Source organism: Lepeophtheirus salmonis, chromosome Z (genome assembly GCF_016086655.4).
Source record: "Lepeophtheirus salmonis chromosome Z, UVic_Lsal_1.4, whole genome shotgun sequence".
Lineage (NCBI taxonomy): Eukaryota > Metazoa > Arthropoda > Copepoda > Siphonostomatoida > Caligidae > Lepeophtheirus > Lepeophtheirus salmonis.
The window spans coordinates 4,854,647-4,878,747 of NC_092584.1; the positions used below are offsets into that span (position 1 = coordinate 4,854,647).

Genomic DNA, 24,101 nt, shown 5'->3' on the forward strand with positions numbered 1-24,101 from the left:
ATGATAATACATTTGGGGAGGGGCGTGAGAAAAAAAAGGGGGACTAGCCACGCCACTTGGTTTTCGTATTGCGGTACTTTTTGGATTCAAAAAATAAAACAAAAATGTCGTATACCCTACATCTTCCTGACCATCCTAACCAAATGTTATTCCCTTATTAATAAAAGGTTGCGATAATTGAATTTCAACTATACTCTGTCGCTATCAAGTGCAAGCAAACTTGTACAGGATACCAATCATTCATATTATTACTTAAAAAGTTTTGGTTCTTCTTGGTTGAATGGATATAAATGGACTTTTTGATGAAGGCATGGATGGAGATACTAAAGATCTCTGCAGCCTTTTTACTAATTACGCTGCGTTATATTCTTTGTTGTTGCTTCGTTCCTTTTACACTTTTGAAACATGGAATAAAAACATAGCTTGTTTATTGCTTAATTGCGTAATGCAAAAATGGGATTAAATTGTAATTAAATGGAACTACAGTTTTTGGATCCTCATACAGAGTGAGATTGATGTTATTTCTTACATCATATAGCTGTTCGCAGCTTATTTAATGAAATCTCTTAGTATACTTCTGATATGGATCAAATTAAATGGAAAAGTAATGTCGTGGCATATGCATTATCCAGAGCGTTTGCAGTAATCCCTCGAAATTGAAATTTATATGTGCAATCATTGTTTGTGACGTTTAAAAAAAATAATTCTAGGCCAATCGACACAGTGTTTGGTATCTGCGGGTTTAGATAATTCAAGGGGAACTCAAATGCTAGAAATACTATCAAACTTATGGAAGACAGGTTCGTTTTGCACCGTATGAGATCTATAATCACGAAGTTGGTTCGGGATTGCACAGACTGCCAAGACAATAAATCACAAATACATGAGGACCGCCCTTCTCAAGCTTTTGAGGAACCTTCTGGTCGTTTTGGTCATATCCAATTGGACCTCAAATATCATTCCTAATTCTCATGTGTTAAAGTCAAGTTTTGTGCCTTTCTCACTGTACCGGTTCTTGAATTTTTAAATTTCTTGGCAAAAACTTTGCTAATATTAAATATTTTAGAAAAAAAATCAAAATTGCACATCTATTAACAAAAAATAAAAAATTTAAAACATTAAATTTTATTTATTCAATTTCTGAAGCTATATTTTCAAATAGTAAATTTTAAGGGAACAAAATTTCCAAATTCTACAGCTACTTAAAAATATAAGATAAATTTGGGGGAAAAATGGTGATTTCAGTGCTTGTAATAATAATCTAGAGCCACGAATCGAAGCATACAGTCTAATGAATGACCTGCAACGGATCTAGGCTTGGAATCAAAATCCAGATTTACGATAAGGTTCTTGAAGATCACTTCCATGGTCATGTCTCTTTTAATTATAGAGAGCCTTTTATTTATGGCTTAAGTGAATCCAAGTGTGGTGTGAGTACTACAGAATAATTGACCAACTAGAGTTTCAATATTAAATTGAAGATAAGCTACAGGAAAAGCAGTCCTACGTCTCAACAAAACGTTTCTCCATTTCACAACTTCAGATGCAATTAAGGCTTGATGGAAGATGTCTCGGATTATAAATTATTCAAGTGAAACTTACCAACTAGTTAATACGTAAATACTATGTCACCTTTTTTTAAGGGGGCTGCAGTCCCTCCCGCCACTCATGTGGACGCCCTATCCCTACTGAAACGGCCAGCTTAAAAATAAAGCAAATTTTCATCATTACTTATATAGATAGATTTGTTTTAAATGTATTGACAAAAAATAACGTAAATTTCTAATTTTTAATATTTATATTTCAAATAAAAATAGAGTCATATATTATGAGGCATACTCGAAATAGTTTCCCACAGCTTCGATCACAGCCGTTCAAGTGTGAGCAGTCCTTGATGACTAAGGTTCCTGGGCATGGATGTGAAGTGCTCCTGGATAGTGGCCATCAGTATTGTCTTAGTTGTGTTTGGGCGACTATTAGTGTTTGACTCAATGTAGCCCAGGACAAAATAATGCATCGGCTTACGATCGGAAATACTGATGCTCCACTGGTCATTGGTCAAGAGGTCGTATCAGTTCTCCTAAAGAAAGGAAAGATACTTATTGTACAAATGGTAGGATGCAGATGTCACGGTTGCTAATTAGTCCTTGATTATTAATTAAACTTGTATCTTTTTTATAAATTTCAAATTTTTAAATTTTTAGAAAATATATTTAAAAAAATTTACAGTAATTCAAAAAAATGAATATTTTGAAAAAAAATTGATAATTTTTTTTTTTGAAAAAAAGTTTTAAATATGTCAAATTTTTGTCTTTAATTTTTCTGACAAAATTACAAAATTCTACAGCTACTTACAAAAAAGATAATTTTAAATAATAAAAAATTGGATAAAAATTTCAGAAACCATAGTTATTCTCAAAAAAATTAATTTTGTGGAAAATATTTTCAAAAATTCAATTTCAAATATTATATTTTCAAAACTAAAATCAAATATGAAGTTTTCTATTAAAATGCAAAAATTACTTAATGTGTGGAGGCCCCAGTTCCACTCTACCTGCGAATGCACCTGAATAATTTATATATATTGACATTTTCAAAATTTGGAATATGAAAATTTACGGTGGGAACAGAAATTAAAAGAAAGAATAAACAAATCAACTAATGACAAGTATTCAGTTGAAAAGTGTTGATTTAGAGATATTGTTATATCAAGAGATCACGTAGTTAGATTTATTACACCTTGCAAAAAAAAAAAGAACCAAAAAATGTCGAAAATCATTTGGTAGATTGTCAATTCTTCCAACGCATGGAATGGTTATTCAATAATAATTTGAAATTGTTCACAACTTAACAAAGAGTAAATATAATTTAACCATAGAGATAAAATGCAAGCTGTAAAATCAAAAATGTCTATTCATATAGCTTGAGATAAAATACAAAGAGTTATGATATGAAGAAGTAGTTGAGGTCGTCAAAAAAGAAGAAAAAGCCAAGGTTGTCCCTTATTCGTTTAGCAGTTACTGTTCTTGAAACACTAGACCCGGAACCGAAGAAGTCAAACTGAGACCACAATAGATTGCTTATCGATCTCGGTTTTTGTGCGATTGCAGCGTTTTCCAAAAAAAAATATTTCGTTGCCAGAGTTGTATCTGAGCTTTAAATAGCTGAAGGCTCTTATGGATATGAAAAAGTGGTTTTGAAGGCCAAAGGGTCTAATTAAAAGTCGGAGCGGTTATGTAGATTATGGATCCCGGCCTATAATATAATAGGAATAATATTTCTAAATTATGGGTTTCCCAAACTTTACTATGCCAAGCCCCCCCTACATTAATACATTTTTAACTGAGGTCCCCTTTTTAGGAAACATGTAGACTATGTACGTGTTAACTGAAAGTAATCATCAATTATCCTTGCAAGTTCCCCTTATGTCCTTAAGCAATGTCAAAATCCATTCGTAGTAGCTAGCCAATTCTTCTCAACTATGAAATTATTATTCAGTACTTGTTTGGAATTTGGTCACAAAAAAGCAAGAGCTAATTCAAATAATTATTGTTCTCTTGAAAAATTACAGGGTGGTTCAGATAAATTGAAAAAAACCTTAAAGGCTTATAACCAAAGAACTAAATCGGATAAAAACAGATTTTTGAATAATTTTAATGATATATTTAATGACATTTAATTATTTATTATGAGATCCCCTATATTTAATAACCTCCGCCACACGGTGCCGGAAGCTTTAGTAGAACCGGTTGTCCTCGAGAAGATCCAGCTTTGCCAGAAAGTCCGGTCTCCAAGAGTTACAAAGTTTTTGTTAAGACATCCTACACGTTTTTTGTCCATGTGGGGCTGTGCACTGTTTTGTTGGAATGTTTAATTTCTTCTTTGATCCACTTCATATGGATCCGCAGGTAGTCACCCGGTCCTGCCAAAGCTTTCGGCGCAATGTGACCGAAATTATCAAGAGAGGCGAACACATATTGAATAATTGAATGTCATTAAATGTAGCTTTTACATTTCTAACCCTAAGGGTTTCTTAGCCTTCTAGTTCGATTGCTATATGTCTTTAAAGATTTTCTCAATTTATCTGTAACACCCTCTATAAGAGAGGGTACATAATAATCAACAGTTGAATATATATATTGTTTTAAAACTTGTAAGGTTAAAGGTGACACCTTTTCCTAGAATTCCCTCATAAGAATAGGGATCAACATTAATGAAGACTATTTTACGATGTGTTTTTTTTATATTTGAAAATCTCAAGAGTTGTTTTTTTTAAATTTGTCCTTTCCAATATTTCAAAGATACATTAAGGCTAGACTAATGTCATTATGATCAAAATTGTAGAAAATTTTGTATTAAAAAAAAAACATCTATATTATGAAAATCTAACATCCCACTCATCCCCGATATAATATTAATTTTTAGAAAATGTGTATATATGTACATGAGCGTTGTAAGTTAGAGTCAGGCGTAATTATGTGGCTTGTCTGAGTGATTTTTTTAAGTATAATAAATAATAGTAATCAACGCTTAAGGTGGGGTGGAAAATTATGAGGATGAAGAAAATGGATAATTTAATAATAAGGTGAAGGACGAATGGTTTCAGGATAGGGAAGGAAGAGCCCTAGTTATAAAAGCTATTATCAATTTACGATTGACATGGATATGTCAACATAATTGATTTGTTGATCAGGAAGGAACTGTGTTTGATTACAATCCATAGTCATGGATTCAATTAATATGTCTTGCCAGTATGTTCGAAAAAAAAGAAACTCACAACAAACGTGGACACACTGACAAAACTCTCATGCGCCTCGGTAAGAGGTATTGCTTCCAGCCTCCGAGTGAAGCAATATACAATGGCAAGGAAATAATTTAACCACGGTTGGGGCCAGCTCAGGTTCAGCAGTTCTATTGGTCCCCGTTTCTAATTCTTTTAATTCAACGATTTAAGCATCGGTTTCGGTTAACCTTTATTGGATATCGATACGGTCTTCCGTCTTGGCTCTTTTTTACAGGGTGTCCACGATAAATTGGAACTACTTTAAACTTCATCCAGATCCATAATGTGGATATTCGGGGTTAAATCATACTAATATAAAGGTTGCGTGAACAATACACTATAACTTCCACCACAATTGTTTTGACAACAAACAATAGTCATCATGGAACAAGCAAGGAGAGACGACATCCTCGAATTGGCTCGCACGGGACACAAGCCCGCTGCTATCTACAAGCTCCGTAACTACCCCAAGACCACGGTGTACCTGGTCTTCAATGCCTGGGAGGTTGAGGGAGACAGGTCTGCCGCAAGGCCCATAACATGAAAGTGACCTAATCCCCACTCCCCGCTTCCTTGAATGCCTCCGGAAGTCCATCAAGGCTTCGCCGGGGACTTCCTTGTCCAGGATGGCCAACAACCGTGGAGTGAGCAAGCAGCTGGTTTCCAAAGCTGTGAATGAGGACCTCGGGTACAGGTCATACCGAATGGCCAAACAACACATCCTCACGGCATCCATGAAGGCCAACAGACTCACCAACGGTAAGTGTCTCCTCAATGACCTGAAGAGCCATGGAGGAAGAATCATCTTCTTCTCGAATAGAAGAACTGGACTGTCAGCGGAAGCTACAACGTCAGAATGACAGGTGGCTTGCCAAGGAGAGAGATGAGGTCCATGATCTTCAAAGTTCCGACGTGAGAATCATCTGCAGCACCGGTGAGGTGATGCCTCCTTTCTTCTTCAATCCCAAGGAAAGGGGTTAACGCGATAAGGTACTGCAAAGTCATGGAGGAGTTCGTCATCCCTGGATGAAGGATACGGCCGCTGGGAGGGAGTTCATATTCCAACAAGACTCAGCGCCTGAACACATCGCCATGAGGACCACTAACCTCTTCAACTCCCACGACATCACTTTCTGGGATCGCAACACCTGGCCCTCCAACTCACCCGACCTCAATCCTTGTGATTACTACTGGTAGAGGAAGTTGGAGAGGAGGTGTGCAAGGTCAGCCACAAGAGCATTGCAGCCCTGAAGGGATTCATTACGAGGGAGTGGAATTCTGTCGATTCCGCGGAAGTCATCAGGGCATGCAAATCCTTTAGGGGCAAGATGGTGGCTGCTGAGGGAGGACATGTTGAATAAATTTATTGTTTAATATCATGTCTAACTTTTTCATATTAACAAATACACTCCAAATTCCATTTTTATCAAGCAGGATGAATTTTAAGATAGTTCCAATTTATCGTGGATACCCTGTGTACAGTTTTCGTTTGTATCAGGGATTTAAAAAAGGGTTGTTGCTAAAAAAGACGGGCACGGAAATGATATAAAGATACAAATACACCTGCAAGTAACCTTACACGTTGTTTGCGGAGTGTTCTATGCTCTAGCAGGGTGTACAAAAACTAAGATTACTTAAGATAATGGTTTTAATGTTGGGACCATGATGGGAGACTTTGGGGAGGAACGAAGGAAGATGGATAATTCTGGATTACTTTTAGTTAACACATAGATAGTACAGATGTATTGTATAAAGGGGGCCTCAGCTAAAAATGTATTAATGTAGGGGGCTTGGCATAGTAAAGTTTGGGAAACCCATTATGAAGAAAACTTATTCCTATCATATTAAGGGCCGGGATCCATAATCTACTCCGGAAGTCCATCAAGGCTTCGCCGGGGACTTCCTTGTCCAGGTTGGCCAAGCAACCGTGGAGTGAGCAAGCAGCTGGTCTCCAAGGCTGTGAATGAGGACCTCGGGTACAGGTCATACCGAATGGCCAAACAACACATCCTCACGGCATCCATGAAGGCCACCAGGCTCACCAACGGTAAGTGTCTCCTCAATGACCTGAAGAGCCATGGAGGAAGAATCATCTTCTTCTCCGACGAGAAGAACTGGACTGTCGACAGAAGCTACAACGTCCAGAATGACAGGTGGCTTGCCAAGGAGAGAGAAGAGGTCCATGCAGTCTTCACCACAAAGTTCCCGGCCTCCGTGATGACCCTGGGTGTCATCTGCAGCACCGGTGAGGTGATGCCTCCTTTCTTCTTCAATCCCAAGGAAAGGGTTAACGCGATAAGGTACTGCGAAGTCATGGAGGAGTTCGTCATCCCCTGGATGAAGGATACGGCCGCTGGGAGGGAGTTCAAATCCTTGTGATTACTACTGGTAGAAAGTTGGAGAGGAGGTGTGCAAGGCCAGCCACAAGAGCATTGCGGCCCTGAAGGGCTCCATTACGAGGAGTGGAATGCTGTCAATTCCGCGGAAGTCATCAGGGCATGCAAATCCTTTAGGGAAAGATGGTGGCTGCTGAGGGAGGACATGTTGAATAAATTTATTGTTTAATATCATGTCTAACTTTTCATATTAACATATACACTCCAAATTCCATTTTTATCAAGCAGGTTGAATTTTAAGATAGTTCCAATTTATCGTGGATACCCTGTGTACAGTTTTCGTTTGTATCAGGGATTTAAAAAGGGTTGTTGCTAAAAAAGACGGGCACGGGAAATGATATAAAGATACAAACACACCTGCAGGTAACCTTACACGTTGTTTGCGGAGTGTTCTATGCTCTAGCAGGGTGTACAAAAACTAAGATTACTTAAGATAACGGTTTTTAATGTTGGGACCATGATGGGAGACTTTGGGGAGGGGGCGAAGGAAGATGGATAATTCTGGATTACTTTTAGTTAACACATAGATAGTACAGATGTATTGTATAAAGGGGGCCTCAGCTAAAAATGAATAAATGTAGGGGGCTTGGCATAGTAAAGTTTGGGAAACCCATAATGAAGAAAAATTATTCCTATCATATTAAGGGCCGGGATCCATAATCTACATAACTGCTATCCATAAGAAGCCCTTAGCCATTTAGAACTCAGATACAACTCTGGCGACGAAAAACATTCTTAGAAAACTCTGCAATGGCACAAAAACCGGTACCGATAAGCAATTTATTGTGGTCTCGGTTTGACTTCTTCAGTTCCGGGTCTAGTGTTTCAAGAACGGTAACTGCTAAACGAATAAGGGACCACCTTGGATTTTTCTTCTTTTTTGACGACCTCAACTACTTTTTCATATCATAACTCTTTGTATTTTATCTCGAGCTATATGACTAGACATTTTTGATTTTACAGCTTGCATTTTATCTCTATGGTTAAATTATATTTACTCCTTGTTAAGTTGTGAACAATTTCAAATTATTATTGAATAACCATTCCATACGTTGGAAGAATTGACAATCTACCAAATGATTTTCGACATTTTTTGGTTCTTTTTTTTTTGCAAGGTGTAATAAATCTAACTACGTGATCTCTTGATGTAACAATATCTCTAAATCAAACCCTTTTCAACTGAATATTTGTCATTAGTTGATTTGTTTATTTTTCTTTTAATTTCCGTTCCCACCGTAAATTTTCATATTCCAAATTTTGAAAATGTCAATATATATAAATTATTCAGGTGCATTCGCAGGGAGTGGACCTGGGGCCTCCACACATTAAGTAATTTTTGCATTTTAATAGAAAACTTAATATTTGGCTTTACTTTTGAAAATATAATATTTGAAATTTAATTTTTGAAAATATTTTCCACAAAATTAATTTTTTTGAGAATAACTGTGGTTTTTGAAATTTTTATCCAATTTTTTATTATTTAAAATTTTCTTTTTTGTAAGTAGCTGTAGAATTTTGTAATTCTGTCGGAAAAGTTTTTATAAAAAATTTGACATTTTTTAAAACTTTAAAAAAAAAAAAAAAAAATTATGCATTGTTTTTTGAAAATATGCAGTTTTTTGAATTACTGTAAATTTTTGAAATATTTTTTCTAAAAATTAAAAAATTTGAAATTTATAAAAAAGATACATGTTTGATTAATAATCAAGGACAAATTAGCAACTGTGACATCTGCATCCTACCATTTGTACAATAAGTATTTTGCCTTTCTTTAGGAGAACTGATACGACCTTTCGGCCAATGACCAGTGGAGCATCAGTATTCCCGATCGTAAGCTGATGCATTATTTTGTCGGGGCTACATTGAGCCCCACACTAATAGTCGCCCAAACACAACTAAGACAAGACTGATGGCCACTATCCAGGAGCACTTCACATCCATGACCAGGAACCTTCGTCATCAAGGACTGCTCACGCTTCAACGGCTGTGATCGAAGCTGTGGGAAATGGCACATGACTTTATTTTTTATTTGAAATATAAATATTAAAAATTAGAAATTTATGTTATTTCTTGTCAATACATTTAAAACAAATCTATCTATATAAGTAATGATGAAAATTTGGTGTATTTTTTTAGGAATTGGCGGTGTGAAGAATGAATTTTCTTTTCTTTAGCCGATGTCATTATTATTTAATTCCTTTGTAGTTAGCTTGGGGTGATAAAATTCAACTTTTAAAAAGAAAGTTTTCAGCAATGCCATGAGGGGGCTGGAGGGACTGTAGCCCCCCTTAAAAAAACGTGAGAGAGTATTTACGTATTAACTTTCGCTGTAGCTTATCTTCAATTCCACACTCTCATACCACACTTGTATTAACTTAAACCATAAATAAAATACTCACTATAATTAAAAGAGACATGACCTTGGAAGCGATTTTCAAGAACCTTATCTTAAATCTGGATTTTTATTCCAAGTCTAGATCCGTTGCAGGTCATTCATTGGACTGTATGCTTCGATTTGTGTCTCAAGAGTATTATCACAAGCTCTGAAATCACTACAACGAATGTATTCTCTATCTGAAAATAAAAATACTATTTTCATGAAAAGAGCAACGCTTCGGTTGTTTGTCAAGAGCTGCTGGCGAAGTGATAATTATTCTTTTTGATTTGCTAAAAGAATTTTTAATCTTCAATTCAAGTACTAACAATAGGCTGGCTTACATTGTAAGTAGATTTTAGGATATACAGGGTTGTCCAGATAAATTGTGGAAATAACAAAGTAACTAAATGTAATAGAACCATAATTCTCTTGATTTGAAGGCTACATTTAATTACATTCAATTATTCATAATGTAATCCACCTCTCTTGATAAACTCAGCCACATGGCACCAGAACCTTTTGCAGGCCCTGGCAGCCTCGTGCAGTTCCACCATTCCCATTGTAATGGTTCTGGTTTTGCATTTTTAATTTACATTCCCATGGAGTCGACAAAAGAAGAATTTAAATCTTACAACAATGAAGTGTGCACCGGACCACAAGGACAAAAAAGTGCAGAACTTCTTAAGCATGTTCTCACTTTTGGAGCCCGGATTTTTCGCCTGCAAACGTCCCAGACCTGAGCCCATACGATTTTTAATTCTGAAGGAGGATCAAACATGAGAACAGTGCCAAGTATCATTCGTCTGTGCAGGCTTTGAAGAAGTCAATTACCCGTAAAATGACAAAACTGGATCCACACTTGTTCGCCCCTAAATATAGCTTTCAAATAATAATAAAAATTAGGGTTTTAATCCAGTTAGTTCGCTCGTTTTAAGACTTTAAATAATTTCCCAATTTATTTGGACCCCTTGTATAATACTTGAGGTCAGTTTTCTGTTGTTTTTGCATCCTTTTGAGGTTTACCCGATGGAAATATTTTATGTTGTCACAATATCCAAAGAAGCCAAACTCTTTGGCCTAAAAGGTTTATATATATATAAACATGCATTATCAGATGACAAAACCCATAATTGCTGGTTCTTCAATTTCAATGTGCTCTCGTTTAATTACATAGCCAATGATCTTTTCTCGGAATAAAATAAAAATTATTCAGAGTAAAGTGTCCAAGTTGTAGCTATTACACCATCATAATATTTAAGGGAATGTATTTATCTGTGTAGTTTCCTTATGCCAGAGTGTATGTTTTAGTTAGACCGAGAGGAGACTACATCCTTTTTGATGAGTTCTCTGCTTAGTATCCAGCTCAGGAACAGGCCAAAAATATTGATGAAACTTCTTTTACCAATATTTCTATGGAGATAATGTGCAGATAGGTAGAGTATCCCCTTCACAAACTTAATCAACTTGAAGCTGTAAGTCGAATTCCTATACTCGAAACTTATAAAAAGATATCTCAGGTCTGATTTGGAAATTTTTATGAGAAGACAAGAAATATACAAGAGTTAAAAATGACATGGAGTAAAAAAACAAATGAAAGGTTCAGAAATAGTTTAACTAAAAAAGAAGTATCAACAATTGAAAAAGACTAATGCTTTTCGAAAAGTTGAAAGAGGAAGGCGGTCCTTTCAGGAATGTTGGTAAAATAGTTTTTACATGTAATAGAATAAAAAAGATACAAGAAAGAAGCAAAATATGGTGACTTAAAAATGAAGGTCTCTTTTGCAAGAGCATCTTACCAAATTCCTCTCCAAAACTCTTCAGAGTAAAAATAATACCCAGTAAGAAAAGGAAAGATAAAACTGCAAAGAATATGTTCGTGCACATTATGGGGGAAAACCATTGTTGAAGAGTTTATAAATTCTATGAGAAAAATACCTCACATAGTAAGCATCTTATATGTCAGTATTTTTAATAACACTTTATGTACCTACTCATTGTATATAGAACAGTTATCTGATGTAAGAAACTATTAACTATTTTTGAAGGAAACATGCATAAAATATAAAAAGAATATATATTTAATTACATACATTTTTAATTTAATGTTTCAGATACTTAAAGCTTATGACGTAGGCACAATATAGATTTGAAGAAAACAGCAAAATTTGCATATATTTTATTTTGACCTTTGTATGATGCAAAATTTAATGTACACATAATGTGCTATACATTTCTGGAAAGAGTGATTGAATTGTAACAACATGTTATTGGTAGAAGAAAATGATGATATAAAATATAAGAAAAAAACATAATCTATCACCCAACCCTGATTGAATATCCGCGTGTGCTCATAAAAGACGAAGCGTAACACTGAGGAATTGTTCCAGAGGTATATTGTAAGTCCTTTTTTGGACTCATAGTAGAATTGGGATCGATATCGGAGTAATTCTAGCAAATATCCTTGTTTATATCCATCCACTTTTGTCCGTAGTAACGGCTAATTGTAGCACAATTCTTTCTCTCTTCCTAAATATTCTTCAAATAGTCAGGGTTACAATGTTGTTTTCGGCTTCTTTATTTATAACATGCCCATAACTTGTCCACTGGATATTCCTCTTTATATTTAGGTATTACGGTGTTGATAATTTGTAAATCTAAACCTTTAAATTTGTAATGAATAGCTTTTGATTTTTGACATTTTTTTCCAAAATACGTATTACTTGAAATTTAAATTTTGATTTTTTTTACTAAAAAATTTAATTTTTGAAATTTTTCTGAATAGATTGTTAAAATTTTTGATTAATTTTTCATAAAAAAATTTGAAGCCAAAAATAATATTTTATCATTTGGACGCCTCTGTATATCCTTGTATTAGATAATATGAAACTGTAGGGTCACGTAGACCTTTATACCGACAATGTCCATAAAAATGGACCTTTGAGGGAAAAAAACAAGGGTAATGACAATTTTTTTTTGTATATGTAAAACCACAATCAAAGTAAGAGCTGTCATATGTAGCCGAGAAATATTCGTAGTATTTTTGCAAAATAAAAAAATAAAAATTATTTCTCGTAAAGTATATAAATCTGTAATTTCCCAATATATACTAATATACAAGTTTATAGCTATACTTATGTATAATTTAGAGAATTTTACATAAATAATAGTTATAAATCATTTTGACTAAAAAAAAACTTTTTTAAACAATTTACTTTTCCAATTTTTTTCCAAAAAAATTAATTTCCCGGGAATAACAATAGATTTTGAAATTTTTTTCGAAACATTTAATATTTGTAATTTTTTTTCTAAAAATACAAATTTTTGAGAATAAATATGAATTTTTGAAATTTTTTTCCAAATACTTAAAAAATAATTAAGTATGTTTTCGAGAAAAAAAAATCGAGTAACTCAATTCATGGTATATTTCAAAAGGTTATCAAAAAATGTGGTTGTTGACAAACAATATATTGTGGTCTCCCAAAGCCTTTGCATTTAACAATGTATTGGATACGCTTTCATGAGCGTCTTCAAAATTATAAGTTATATATAGTTTTTTAGGGGGCAGGGAAGGGGGGCTTGGTTTGATAATTTTTTTTTGAAATAAAAAATCCAATTCAAAAAACCATAGCTAATCACAAAAAATTAAATTTTCTGAAAAAAGAAAATGTAAATTAAATCTCAAATATTAAATTTTAAAAAATTCAAAAATCTAATTGCAGAAAATTGTACAGCAAATATTAAATTTATGGTATTTTAAAAAAAAATTATAGCTATTTTCAAAAAATTAAATTTCAAAAATTTTAATTTCTGGAAAAAAAAAATCAAAATCAAAAATCAAATAGCTATTCACGAAAAATTACATTTTTTGTAATTAAAAATCCAAAATTATTGACAAAAAATTAAATTACAAATATTAAAATTTTGTAATTTAAAAAAATTAAATTTCAAGTATCCAATTTTTGTAAAAAAAAATTTCCAAAATCCATAGCTATGTGTATATAAAATATTAAATGTTTTGGAAAAAACCTTTGGAAAAGTTAAATGTTTTGCAAAAATATTTCAAATATGAAATTCCTTAATTTTGAAAGGGTGCTACATCCCTCAAGCCCACACCCTGTGAACGCACAGAGCTTCTCAATCTCATATATTTGCCTAGTTTTTACTACTGTTGTGTTTATCATACGAATATTTTTCCAGGTATTGTAATCATCAATAAGTTAATGTAATACATTGTTTTTGGCTTTGGCACAAAACCAATATAATATTTTAGACCACAATTATAATTTCCAAAGTGGTGGTTTTTAACATAATTACATGATATTCTTCTATCTTAGTCTTTTAACATGAAAATGTATAGAATAAGAATATAAACTGATTTGAAAAATCTTGGCTTTTATTTTCTGGGATTCTCTAATCAATCGTTTACATACTTAAAGAGAATGCATTTTATATCTGTTAAAATTTAATTGAAAGAACATCATCATCTGTCTTTTAGGTCGAACTATTGTTTCTGCACGTCAGTAAAATTACCGTTACAGTTCCTTCTATTCCTTTATTTGGCTTGTATTGTGGAGATAAAGACTCAAAGGCAGTTAGTAGTCAAGCCTGAGTTTGAATTATTGGTCTTGGTTAATTGATTTTAAAGATGCCCTTTTGACCGTGAAATAACCAAACTTGCCCCAACTCTTACATCTGCGTCTAGTAGAATTCCTAGTTTTTCTGTCATTTTCATTCTCCATTGACGTTGTTGATATGGAACAATTGAAACAGTGAAGTTTTTTTTCAGATAGATTCTTCTTGTTCTTATGACGGAGAACCATGAAAAAATGAAGTTTTTTTTGTTCAAATTTAATTGCAAAGCAACTCTGTGTCACTAATCAGAACTTTGCCCAACCATTCTTCGCTTTCCTTTACTGAATAGAAAAATATAGTTTCCTATAATTTGACGATTTGTAGCAGAGGACCGTAGTTCCAAGACCAAGAATCACGACGCGTTATCTGATAAGGAGAAGAAAATGTTTGATCCAACGATTCCTATATTGAATATCGATGGACGGGGATATAAGATATGGAAGAAGGACATAAGATTATGGCAAAAATTAAACGACATAGATGAGAAGAAACAGGCAATTGGTATTCATTTGTTGCTAAATGGGAAGGCAAGAGAGGCTACTATGGAATTAAAAGATAAAGAAGCAGACTGGGACTCTGGTGTTGAATTTAGATTTGCTTCACAAGTTATTTTTATTTGAAGAAGGCACACGTCAGTACCTGGCATTCCAAAAACTGTATGACCTAAGAAGAAGTCGGGTACTAATATCAATGATTTTATCAGTCAATTTGACACTGTCGAATTATAAATCACTTGAAGAGAAGATCAAGCTTCCATATGGTGGACTTGTATTTATACTTCTTATAGATGGAATTTAGATCGTAATCAAAAGAATCTAGAACTTTCTGGAGTGAAGGAAGTGCAGTTTGAGGAAATGATATCGACACTAAAAAGAATATTCCATGAAAATCTTGCGAAGAAGATTGATGTGAGAGATTGTAGTAACCCTGATCACGATGAGAACCCGATAATGTTTAGTAGGATGAAGAAGAATCAAGTCAATGAACAAGGTGAAGTTACAAGATGCAACATTTGCAAGAGCGAGTGTCACAGGGCAAGAAATTGAAAGAAAAGAAGGCCGTAGATACGTGGCAGCAATAGAGGAAGACGGAAGAATGGTTTTACCTCATTTTTTTTACTGATAATAAGTTAGAAGAATTGGTACAAAATTCGAAGGGGGAAAGCTTTATTTTTAATATCTACTGTTTGTGCCAAGAAGACGTTTATGGAACTGAAAAACGGGAACAAGCATCATAGAAAAATGTCTATAAAGCTACAAAGACAATTTGATCAACCACCGTCTAGGAGATTAGTGGAATTTATCAAAAAGTCGAAATTCTATAGTAAAAAGTTGGAACAAGAAATAATTCACATAACCAATAAATGTGAGATATGCATGAGAACGAAGAAACAAGAACCAAGACCAGTTGTTGCTTTACCGATGGCCAAAAGCCTGAATGATGTTGTATGGATCTATGGATCTCAAGTACTGAAAGAAAAACTTTTATTTTATAGTAATGGTCGACGAAGCTTCAAGATTTTGTGCTGCAAATACTATCAGTAACAAGATAACATCATTCAAGGCATTTTTACAACACAGATATCAAAATTTGGGGCAGCTAAGAAGTTCCTCATGGACAATGGCCGGGAATTTAGCAATAATGAGATGATTGAACTGGGAGAAAATTTTGACTTTAGAACAATGAACACAGCTGCATATTCTCCATTTTCGAATGGTCTATGTGGGAGGGAAAATGGCATTTTGGGTATTATAGTTTCCAGGTAGGTTGAAGATGACATCACAGACGAGGACGTGACACTTGATTGGGCTGTTGCAGCAAGGAATTCTTTACAGAATTTTGGAGGATTTTCTTCAAACCAGGTTTTGCGTTTAACACAAATTATCCATCATTGGATATTAATATACTGCCAGCAATGGAAACACCAACTCAATCAGAAACAGTGACAAGAAATTTGAATGCATTACATTCAGCTAGATGTGAATAGATGAAAAATGAGTCAAATGCCATAATTCAAAGGGTTCTTTCGAACAATATCAGAGATGGAGCAACAAGAGATCTCAATATTGGTGATATAGTATTTAACAAACGAAATGATGACTCGAAATGGAAAGGTAATTGTAAAATTATTGGAAAAGATGGTAAAGTGTATTTTGTACGTCAAGTTGAAGAAGCTCGTGATGATGAAGATTATCATAATTATAGTCGAAGACAAAGAAATGTTGTGGAAGCTCGCATTGAAGATGAAAATGCCATAGCTAGTCATGTTGAAGATATTTCAAATAGCAATGAAAAAGATGTTTCCAGTAAACATGATGAAAATCCTAATGTTGGGGATAAAAGAAAAAGAGGTCGTCCAAGTAATAAAGAAAAAGTTATATTTGAAAAGGATCAAAACTGTCCAAAGATTTTGAAGCCATTGATCCCGATTCTGGTCAGTGATTCAATGGAAAATTTATCGGCAGACCTGGCAAAGCCAATGGAAAATATCGGAGGTTCTATAATATCAGATACCATTGCACTGGTGAAGAATGTTGTGTTGATATAGATACCTGGAAGGAGTGGAAGATGGTAGAAGATGATCATGAAGTATTGTTTAATATTAACTCAAGAGAAGTGAAGAATGCAAAAAGAAATGAAATTAACAATTGGAAAGAAAAAAAGTTTTTGAAGAGGTGGGAAATCATGGTCAAAGAACTTTTTCTACGAGATGGATGGTGACAAAAGACATGGTAAAAGATAAATCAATCATAAAATCAAGACTGGTAGCAGGAGGATTTGAAGAACATGACAATGAAATCCGAACAGATAGAAAAGAAGGATTAAGAATGGCAATGATGTTGATGAACTGAAACATTTGGATTTGTAACTCCATGGATATAAAAACTGCATTTTTGCAAGGAGGTCCAATAACAAGGGATGTCTTTTTGAAACTGTTATGAAAAAGGAATTTTAAAATCTTCAGAAACGGGGTGAAGTTTTTCATATATTTAATATAAAAAAAATCATTTCTACAATCCTAATATAATTGCTCCTCGAAGTTCAGGGGTTTCATTTGATAAATCTAAAATAAAATAAAATAGGTATCACCCTATTTCACAATTTTGTCCCAGTAATAAAAAGAAATACCTTAATCAAGAGTTAGAAATAATTTGATAACTTGAACAGATTTTTAGAACTTTTCTCGTTATATTTTCGGAGGTAAGGTTGCAGTATAAAATATAGATAACATCGTACAAAACAAGGCATTACCTCACTTACTCAAAAATTTTATTGTTTTTGTTGTTAGTTGTCAATTTTTCTACTCACCCAAACCCTAATCATTCTTCCGAATGCCGATAGATTAAATTCGAAGTAAGGTCTATTAAACGTACGCTAGTCTGCAGATTCATAACGCTAGTATTGCAGCAATACTGAATAGGATTTTAAATGATAATTAAGACTGAAAACATAATCTAAATGTGAAAAATCTAAGCTCAAAGAAATATATTACAAGAAAATGATGTCATTGAGTCATTTGAATTTTTCAAAAGAAATTGGACTTCCTCCTAGTGATTATATCAGGTTTTGACCAGAAAGAGGGTGCCCTATTAGTTGTTTGTGTACAAATACATCAAACATCTATATAGCTCAATTTTAAGCTCTGAACAATTCCTAACAACTATAGAATAATAATTATATAGTTATTGGAAATAATTGGACAATTATCAGCCTATTTTTTGGAGGAATGGTACAATAAAGATTTCATTCTACTAAAATCAAAGAATATTGTCAAAAACAACATTAGGACTTTATGGAATTTGCGTATGATGTCCTTGAAAAGTTTTTTACTTTTTAAAATAAAACAAGTTATCAAAATGGAATTTAAAAAAAAATGAAACAACAGCTTAATACAGTTCAAAGTAATTATAATTTTTATTACAATTAAAATTAAAGAGGGGGGATGAACCATATCAAAGTTAATGATAAATGTGAATTAAAGGAATGATACTTTTAAGGGATTTATAATCTAATGAAAATAGGAGGATTATGATGACTGATTAACTTTGGAGCTTAGAAGCGAGAATATGAGTGTTCAGCTCTGGAAAGGGTTCCGCATTTCCACCCATGAATACCAAATGCTTAATTGCCGAGTTAATATTATCGAGAACAGAGGGGAAATGTACGTAGGGAATATTTCTTTCTTCACAAAATTGTCGGACAACCGGTGCAATCTTTGGATAGTGACAATGACTAATCCTAAAGGTAAGAAAAAAAAATGTATCATCAATAAGGAAAACTTATATACAATATCGTCCAGTCATGAACAAGTCATACCGAGGGAATAAGTGATGTTCAATTTGGTAATTGAGTCCTCCGTTTAAAAAGCAAAGAATTTCACCACCTACATTAGATGATGTTGCAACTTGAGTTCGTAAAATGCTGGATGACTTTGCATTTTTCATATTCATTTCTACTCCTTCGAAATTGTGACTGATTGCAAAGAACAGCGAGAGATAATATCCAGCAACTATAAACATAAGGGAGAGGCTCAAAACCGTTTGAATTTCTGGTGCTTGATAGATTGGAAAGACCATGAGTCTTAATATGAAAAAGACTGACGAAAATACTTCAATGACACGATACTTCTTAAACAAGGAACTCATGGGAGTAAAGTGTTTTCCAACAATCACATTCAAAAGAGATCGAATCACAACACTAAATCCGTAAAATGACAAAAGAAAGAAAAAATAAATGTGTTGAACAATGTGAAATTTCATCAATGGAGTTTTGGGATTGATTCGGATTAAAATCCCTCCGTCCATATCTGGATCTTGATCAATGTCATTTGTATGGATATGATGCTGTACAACGTGTTGATGAATCCAATTAATGGCAGAGCCACCGATCCAATTTTGACTCATACCAAGGATCCTGTTCACCAAAGGGCGTCTTGAGATTGCTCCATGATTTGCATCATGTTGAATGTTTAGTCCAATAACGGCAAAAATATATCCAAGGAAGCCACAGAGTAAAGGATGATAAAAAACATTCTTATGCATGTAATATTCAATAGAGACAGCCATCGATAAAATTATTGCGACTTTAACATAGTAATACCATGGGGCAAAGGACTTCATTCGAGGAATTACTTTTTCCACGAGTCGACAAAGTTCCAAATACTCTTCATCCCAACCTATTTATTCCAAGTGAAAGAATAAATTATAAACTATATTTAATTAAATAGTAGATATATGCAATACAAATTTACCTTCCGGATTGTTGGAATCCTCTCCATCCTCTTTCAAGGCATTTTTCGCCCTCGAATGTGGAAACTTTCGTCGGTGATAAGTGAGAAAAGCAGTACTTGCATCTAGTCCAGCAAAGGCACGCACAAACAACTTACCCCCAGGATGCGATTGAGCCAAATTCTCGGCTGAATAAATCTTTCCCTCAACCAAAATTTCATCTTTTGCCACTTTTGGAGTCATGATTACTCTTCAAAAAGATTAGAACATCCCTGTTATATAAAAAATAATTAATAGGAGATACAAAAAATGCAATAACATAAAATTTTTACATAATTAAAAAACAGCATTGGGTTTTATATAAGCACTCATTTAAAACAAGTAATTTTCCTTAAAAAAAAGACTGAAAATACAAAGTTGTTTTTATTAAATCGTATGATATTGATAGAGTATACTGACATTTAACTTAAAAAGTAGATAAAATAAACAAATTCCCTAGCCTCTAGGCGAAGCAATTATCTCAAGCAAAACATTACTTCTTCACGAGATAAACGAGTATGTATTCAAAATGGAACTAGATATCTTGTAATTTTTGTACATCTTATCTTTTAAAATATTGAGACGTTCTATGCACATATAATTTAAGTGAAGAGCGTTTTCATTGACCTCACAAATTGCATGCTAATTGAAAGAGACGCGTGGGGCCTCAAACTTGATATGTTTACTACATAAAATGGGCAATTTTCTTGATTTAACTCCCATCAAATGGCTTAAAGAATAGAAAAAGTCTTAACGCATGCATTGAATACAACTTGATGCCAATGATAAGTGATGGAAATCCTATTTATTTTTTTGAAGATTCGAGTTTGATCATAAAAGACGGAGAGTAACCTTACGGATTTGTTGGGGAGTTATAATTTTAAGCCCTTGTTGGACTCAGAGTAGAATTGAGGATCGATATCGGAGTAAATCATAGTGTTACCTTGCTAATACAAAATTACCCTTAGTATTTTGTTGTTATCTGTGGATTCACTCCTCAGACTTGTATCGACATGGCTATTTCATAATTTATTCTTTTTCATAAATAAACGAAGTAATAAGTTATGAATACTTATGCTTCGTTTCCAAAACGACAGTAATACAGTTTGTTGATGATCCCTTGTCGCATTTATAATATATATTGGCTATCTTATTATTTCTATAAACAAATTTTGGCTATCATATAGAAATACAAATGTATAGCTGCGCCTTCAATAAAAAATTTAAAAAAACAATATCAAATACAATACAATGTTTTAATATTATATATAATATGTCATTATTTTAAAAGTTTCAGAGTAATAATTGGACAATGATAGTCTGAGAGTACTTAAGAAATAAATAGCAGTTGGTGTGATTGACTAATTTGGCTAACTACAATATGATTTGTTGCCTTTTTCTATTTCTTTTCGCGTGAAACAATCCTAAGTAACGAAATGTTTATTTCCTTCTCCAAACCTTGTCACAGCTGATCTAATGGAACGCCATGACAGCTAAGCCGCTCTCCTCAAAAACAGTCTTCAAATTGTAAGGGTTACCATGTAGATTTTCGGTTTCTTTTTTTAACATGCTCAAATTACACTCAATTTTTATCAACACTGATATGATGAATATAATCAGAGTAATATGTACTGAAAAACTCTTTGAAATGTCTAAGTTTATACAATTACTGTTTTCAATAAATTAGGGATGTGAAGAGTAAGATCCTTATATCAACATATCTTATTATTTTCTATTTTAATAGTAAACTTTTATTTGTTATATGGAAATAAGAAGTTATCATGATGTAATAACAGATTTTTAATACTTTTTCAAGTCAAATATATGTACATACAATGAAACTAGACAATAGAGGATACATTGTTGATAGAATAAGTACTTTTATTTGTTGGTCCCATTTTGATATCCAATCATTCACTATTTTCCTTAATATGAATGTAAAAATAGTTTTCATTCCCGTGGAACTTAATGCCCATAACGGCCTACATCAAAATGCTGACGTCACGTGAAACACTCTATAGTGTTCCATTTGCTAAATTCAAGTTATTCATGATAACATGATGTAATTTTTGCCATTACATAGTGACAATGGTGGAATTATTCACGAATTAAAGTTTTCAGACTTGCAATAAATAAGTTAAAAGTGGATATTCAGGATATCCTACAAAAATATTGGGCTTCAAATGAGATATTTTTATCCAATACATTAGGAAAAATTATATTGGTATTTAGAATTAACCATGGGTCGGTAACTTCTTAGGGAAAATATTACCCTGACCTGGGTTGACCATTACTGATGGTTTTTTTGAACCCACGGGTTCCGTATATATTGAATAATGAAAATGGACCGATCTCTACATGAACCTTAGATCCGTAAAAATCCCACTGATTGATAAAAGTTGATCTAAGATCCGTTTAAAAAAATCATACAAAAATATTTAAATTATGAGACAAAATTTGTAACTTATGTTTTGTGTCAACCTACCCCAATTTCAACTTCTCATAATGATTTGCTAATAGTGTCCATTTGGTGACTTTTGAGCAAAGAATAGTTCAAAAGAAAGGTTGGTAACAAAGCAATATATGTACATGATAAGAAATAATCTTATTATTATCATTATCAATCTGTTGATTGCAAGATTAGTAACTCAAAAACATAAATTAATAAAGTAAGAAGAAAAAAAAAAGATTGTAGATTAAATAAGATAAATCAGGACACGACATTTTATTTGAAAAGTCTAGGTATTTACTATTTGGCGATATAAAATCTATTATATGGAAATAGTTCTAGGTGCTAAAATTAGTGATGAAAATAATGTGTAAAATAGGCATTTAAAAAGAAAGAAAACAAAAATTTGAGGAATGCTTTGGAGAAGAGAAATAATAATGCTCCTGACGTTTTCATTAGATGAGCTACAATCAGATGGAGGGAGGGAGGGAGGAGAGAAGGAAATAAACAAGGGTATTTGCTAGAAATACTCCTTGTCGATCCTCAATTCACAATAATAACTCCGCAACAAATCCTCAAGGCTACACTCCGTCTTTATGATCACAAACGAATGTTCAATCAGACTTGGAATATAATTGAATCAATTTAGGAAAGGATATTCACTTCACTACTCAGGAATTAAATAATAAAGACAGGTGCTAACTGCTCAGGAAAAGAAAATTAATTCTTCAGATTACCAATTCCCCAAATAACGAGCCAGCTTAAAAATTCACTTATTTTATAACACTTACTATTATACAACCAGTATTCGAACTCGAAAAAAAAAACACGACTTTGCTCACAAGTCGACTATTTTCTGAAAATTGTTCGTACTCGCCACAAATATATATATATTTTGGAAAAGTCGACTTTATTAGAACTCGAGTAATCAAAAACTCGAAACATTTGAGTAATGATTAGTAAATACTCTAGTTTCACTCAAAAGCACAGTAAAAAAACTATAAAGGCTGGTTACCATATCCATAGGGCGTGTACACGCTCAATAGATGTGGCAACCCACCTAAACACACGTTTATTTCTTACTAAAAGAGTTGAGTTATTAAAATTAAGAAACCACACTACATATTACGTTCAAATTCTCAAGAATTCGAACGCATCCCAACTCAAAATTGGTATATCCTCTCAACACAAACTTAAATTTATGAAAAACTCAAAAATTTATAACTCGAATCCAACACTAATATTAATAGTAGGAGACAATTTCTTTGATTTAAATAAAACTAAATGTTCCGTTCATGAATGAAAATGGGGCCATATTTATTAAAAGGAGTACGGAATCAATCCCGTTCTCCTTTTTATAACAATGGCCCCATTTTCATTAATGAACGGAACATTTATATTTTTATAAATCACAAAACCTCCTTATGTTACATCATTTCCCATTATAAAACTGATCGTATCATATTCATAACATTAACTAATAGATAATAATTTCGAACACGTTATTTATAAAAACGATTCTAGTATATCACCAAAGGATTTTGGTTCCTATACTTGCATCTAAATTAATTTACTATTAATAGGCACATATCCAAAAGTACCGAAATAATAGGACAATTCGTTCAAATATGAAATATATGTAACATTTATAATATAAACTGAAATTCAATTCATAAAAAAATACATGAACAAAAGATTGAATCACGAATGAGCAGAGAGTATAATTATACAAAGAATTTAATATTATAACACTATCCTTTAAATAATGCACCATACAGCTGATATCTGACACAATCCCCACCCGGCAGTCATAATAAACTATTAATTATTAAATTTTTACGTGAGAAAAACAGCCTTTTCTACATATGAAGGATCCTTGTTAACTGCTCCCCACAATCAAAAGGTTACTACTTTGATTAAGATAGTATTATTCAATCAATAAGATATTATTATTAAATATAACTTGTGAAAAGCTTCTTACCTCTTTTCTAATTAATCCTATTAGACTGACGTCATGAATAGGGGAGTTGAGTGATACTAAAATCCACATCAAATGTCCTTTGCCATTAACCAACAAAAACGTTTATATATTCAAAAATCAAGTTTACAGCTGGTCTTCCTTGAAAAAATACAAGCTGTAAAATAAAAATGTCGAGTCATTGTCAGAGCTAGAGATAAAATACATAGAGCGATGATG

General features: G+C 33.1%; 1 protein-coding gene across 5 annotated transcripts; it reads right to left on the bottom strand.

Moving 5' to 3' along the window:
- Window positions 1-18,079: 18,079 nt before the first annotated feature.
- On the bottom strand, window positions 18,080-23,898 carry LOC121130149 (uncharacterized). Of its 5 annotated transcripts, XM_040725877.2 has the most exons (5): window positions 19,876-20,556; window positions 19,749-19,819; window positions 19,440-19,688; window positions 18,506-19,364; window positions 18,080-18,427 (listed from the first exon to the last, which is right to left on the bottom strand). In XM_040725877.2, exons 3-5 carry the CDS (start codon window positions 19,657-19,659, stop codon window positions 18,229-18,231), a joined length of 1,278 nt encoding a protein of 425 aa, XP_040581811.1. In that variant the 5' UTR covers window positions 19,660-19,688; window positions 19,749-19,819; window positions 19,876-20,556; the 3' UTR covers window positions 18,080-18,228. The 5 variants fall into 5 exon arrangements, with proteins under 5 accessions (XP_040581811.1, XP_040581813.1, XP_040581812.1 ...); XM_040725879.2 differs by lacking the exons at window positions 19,749-19,819; window positions 19,876-20,556 and adding an exon at window positions 23,745-23,898; XM_040725878.2 differs by lacking the exons at window positions 19,749-19,819; window positions 19,876-20,556 and adding an exon at window positions 21,941-22,065.
- Window positions 23,899-24,101: the final 203 nt, after the last annotated feature.

Bases quoted from the DNA above. Each gene is read 5' to 3' on its own strand.
- LOC121130149 (XM_040725879.2), bottom strand. From the start codon at position 19,659: ATGACTCCAAAAGTGGCAAAAGATGAAATTTTGGTTGAGGGAAAGATT. The intron at 19,365-19,439 runs GTAAATTTGTAT...TGGAATAAATAG, and splicing joins GGATTCCAACAATCCGGAAG to GTTGGGATGAAGAGTATTTG. The intron at 18,428-18,505 runs GTATGACTTGTT...TCTTACCTTTAG, and splicing joins GAACATCACTTATTCCCTCG to GATTAGTCATTGTCACTATC.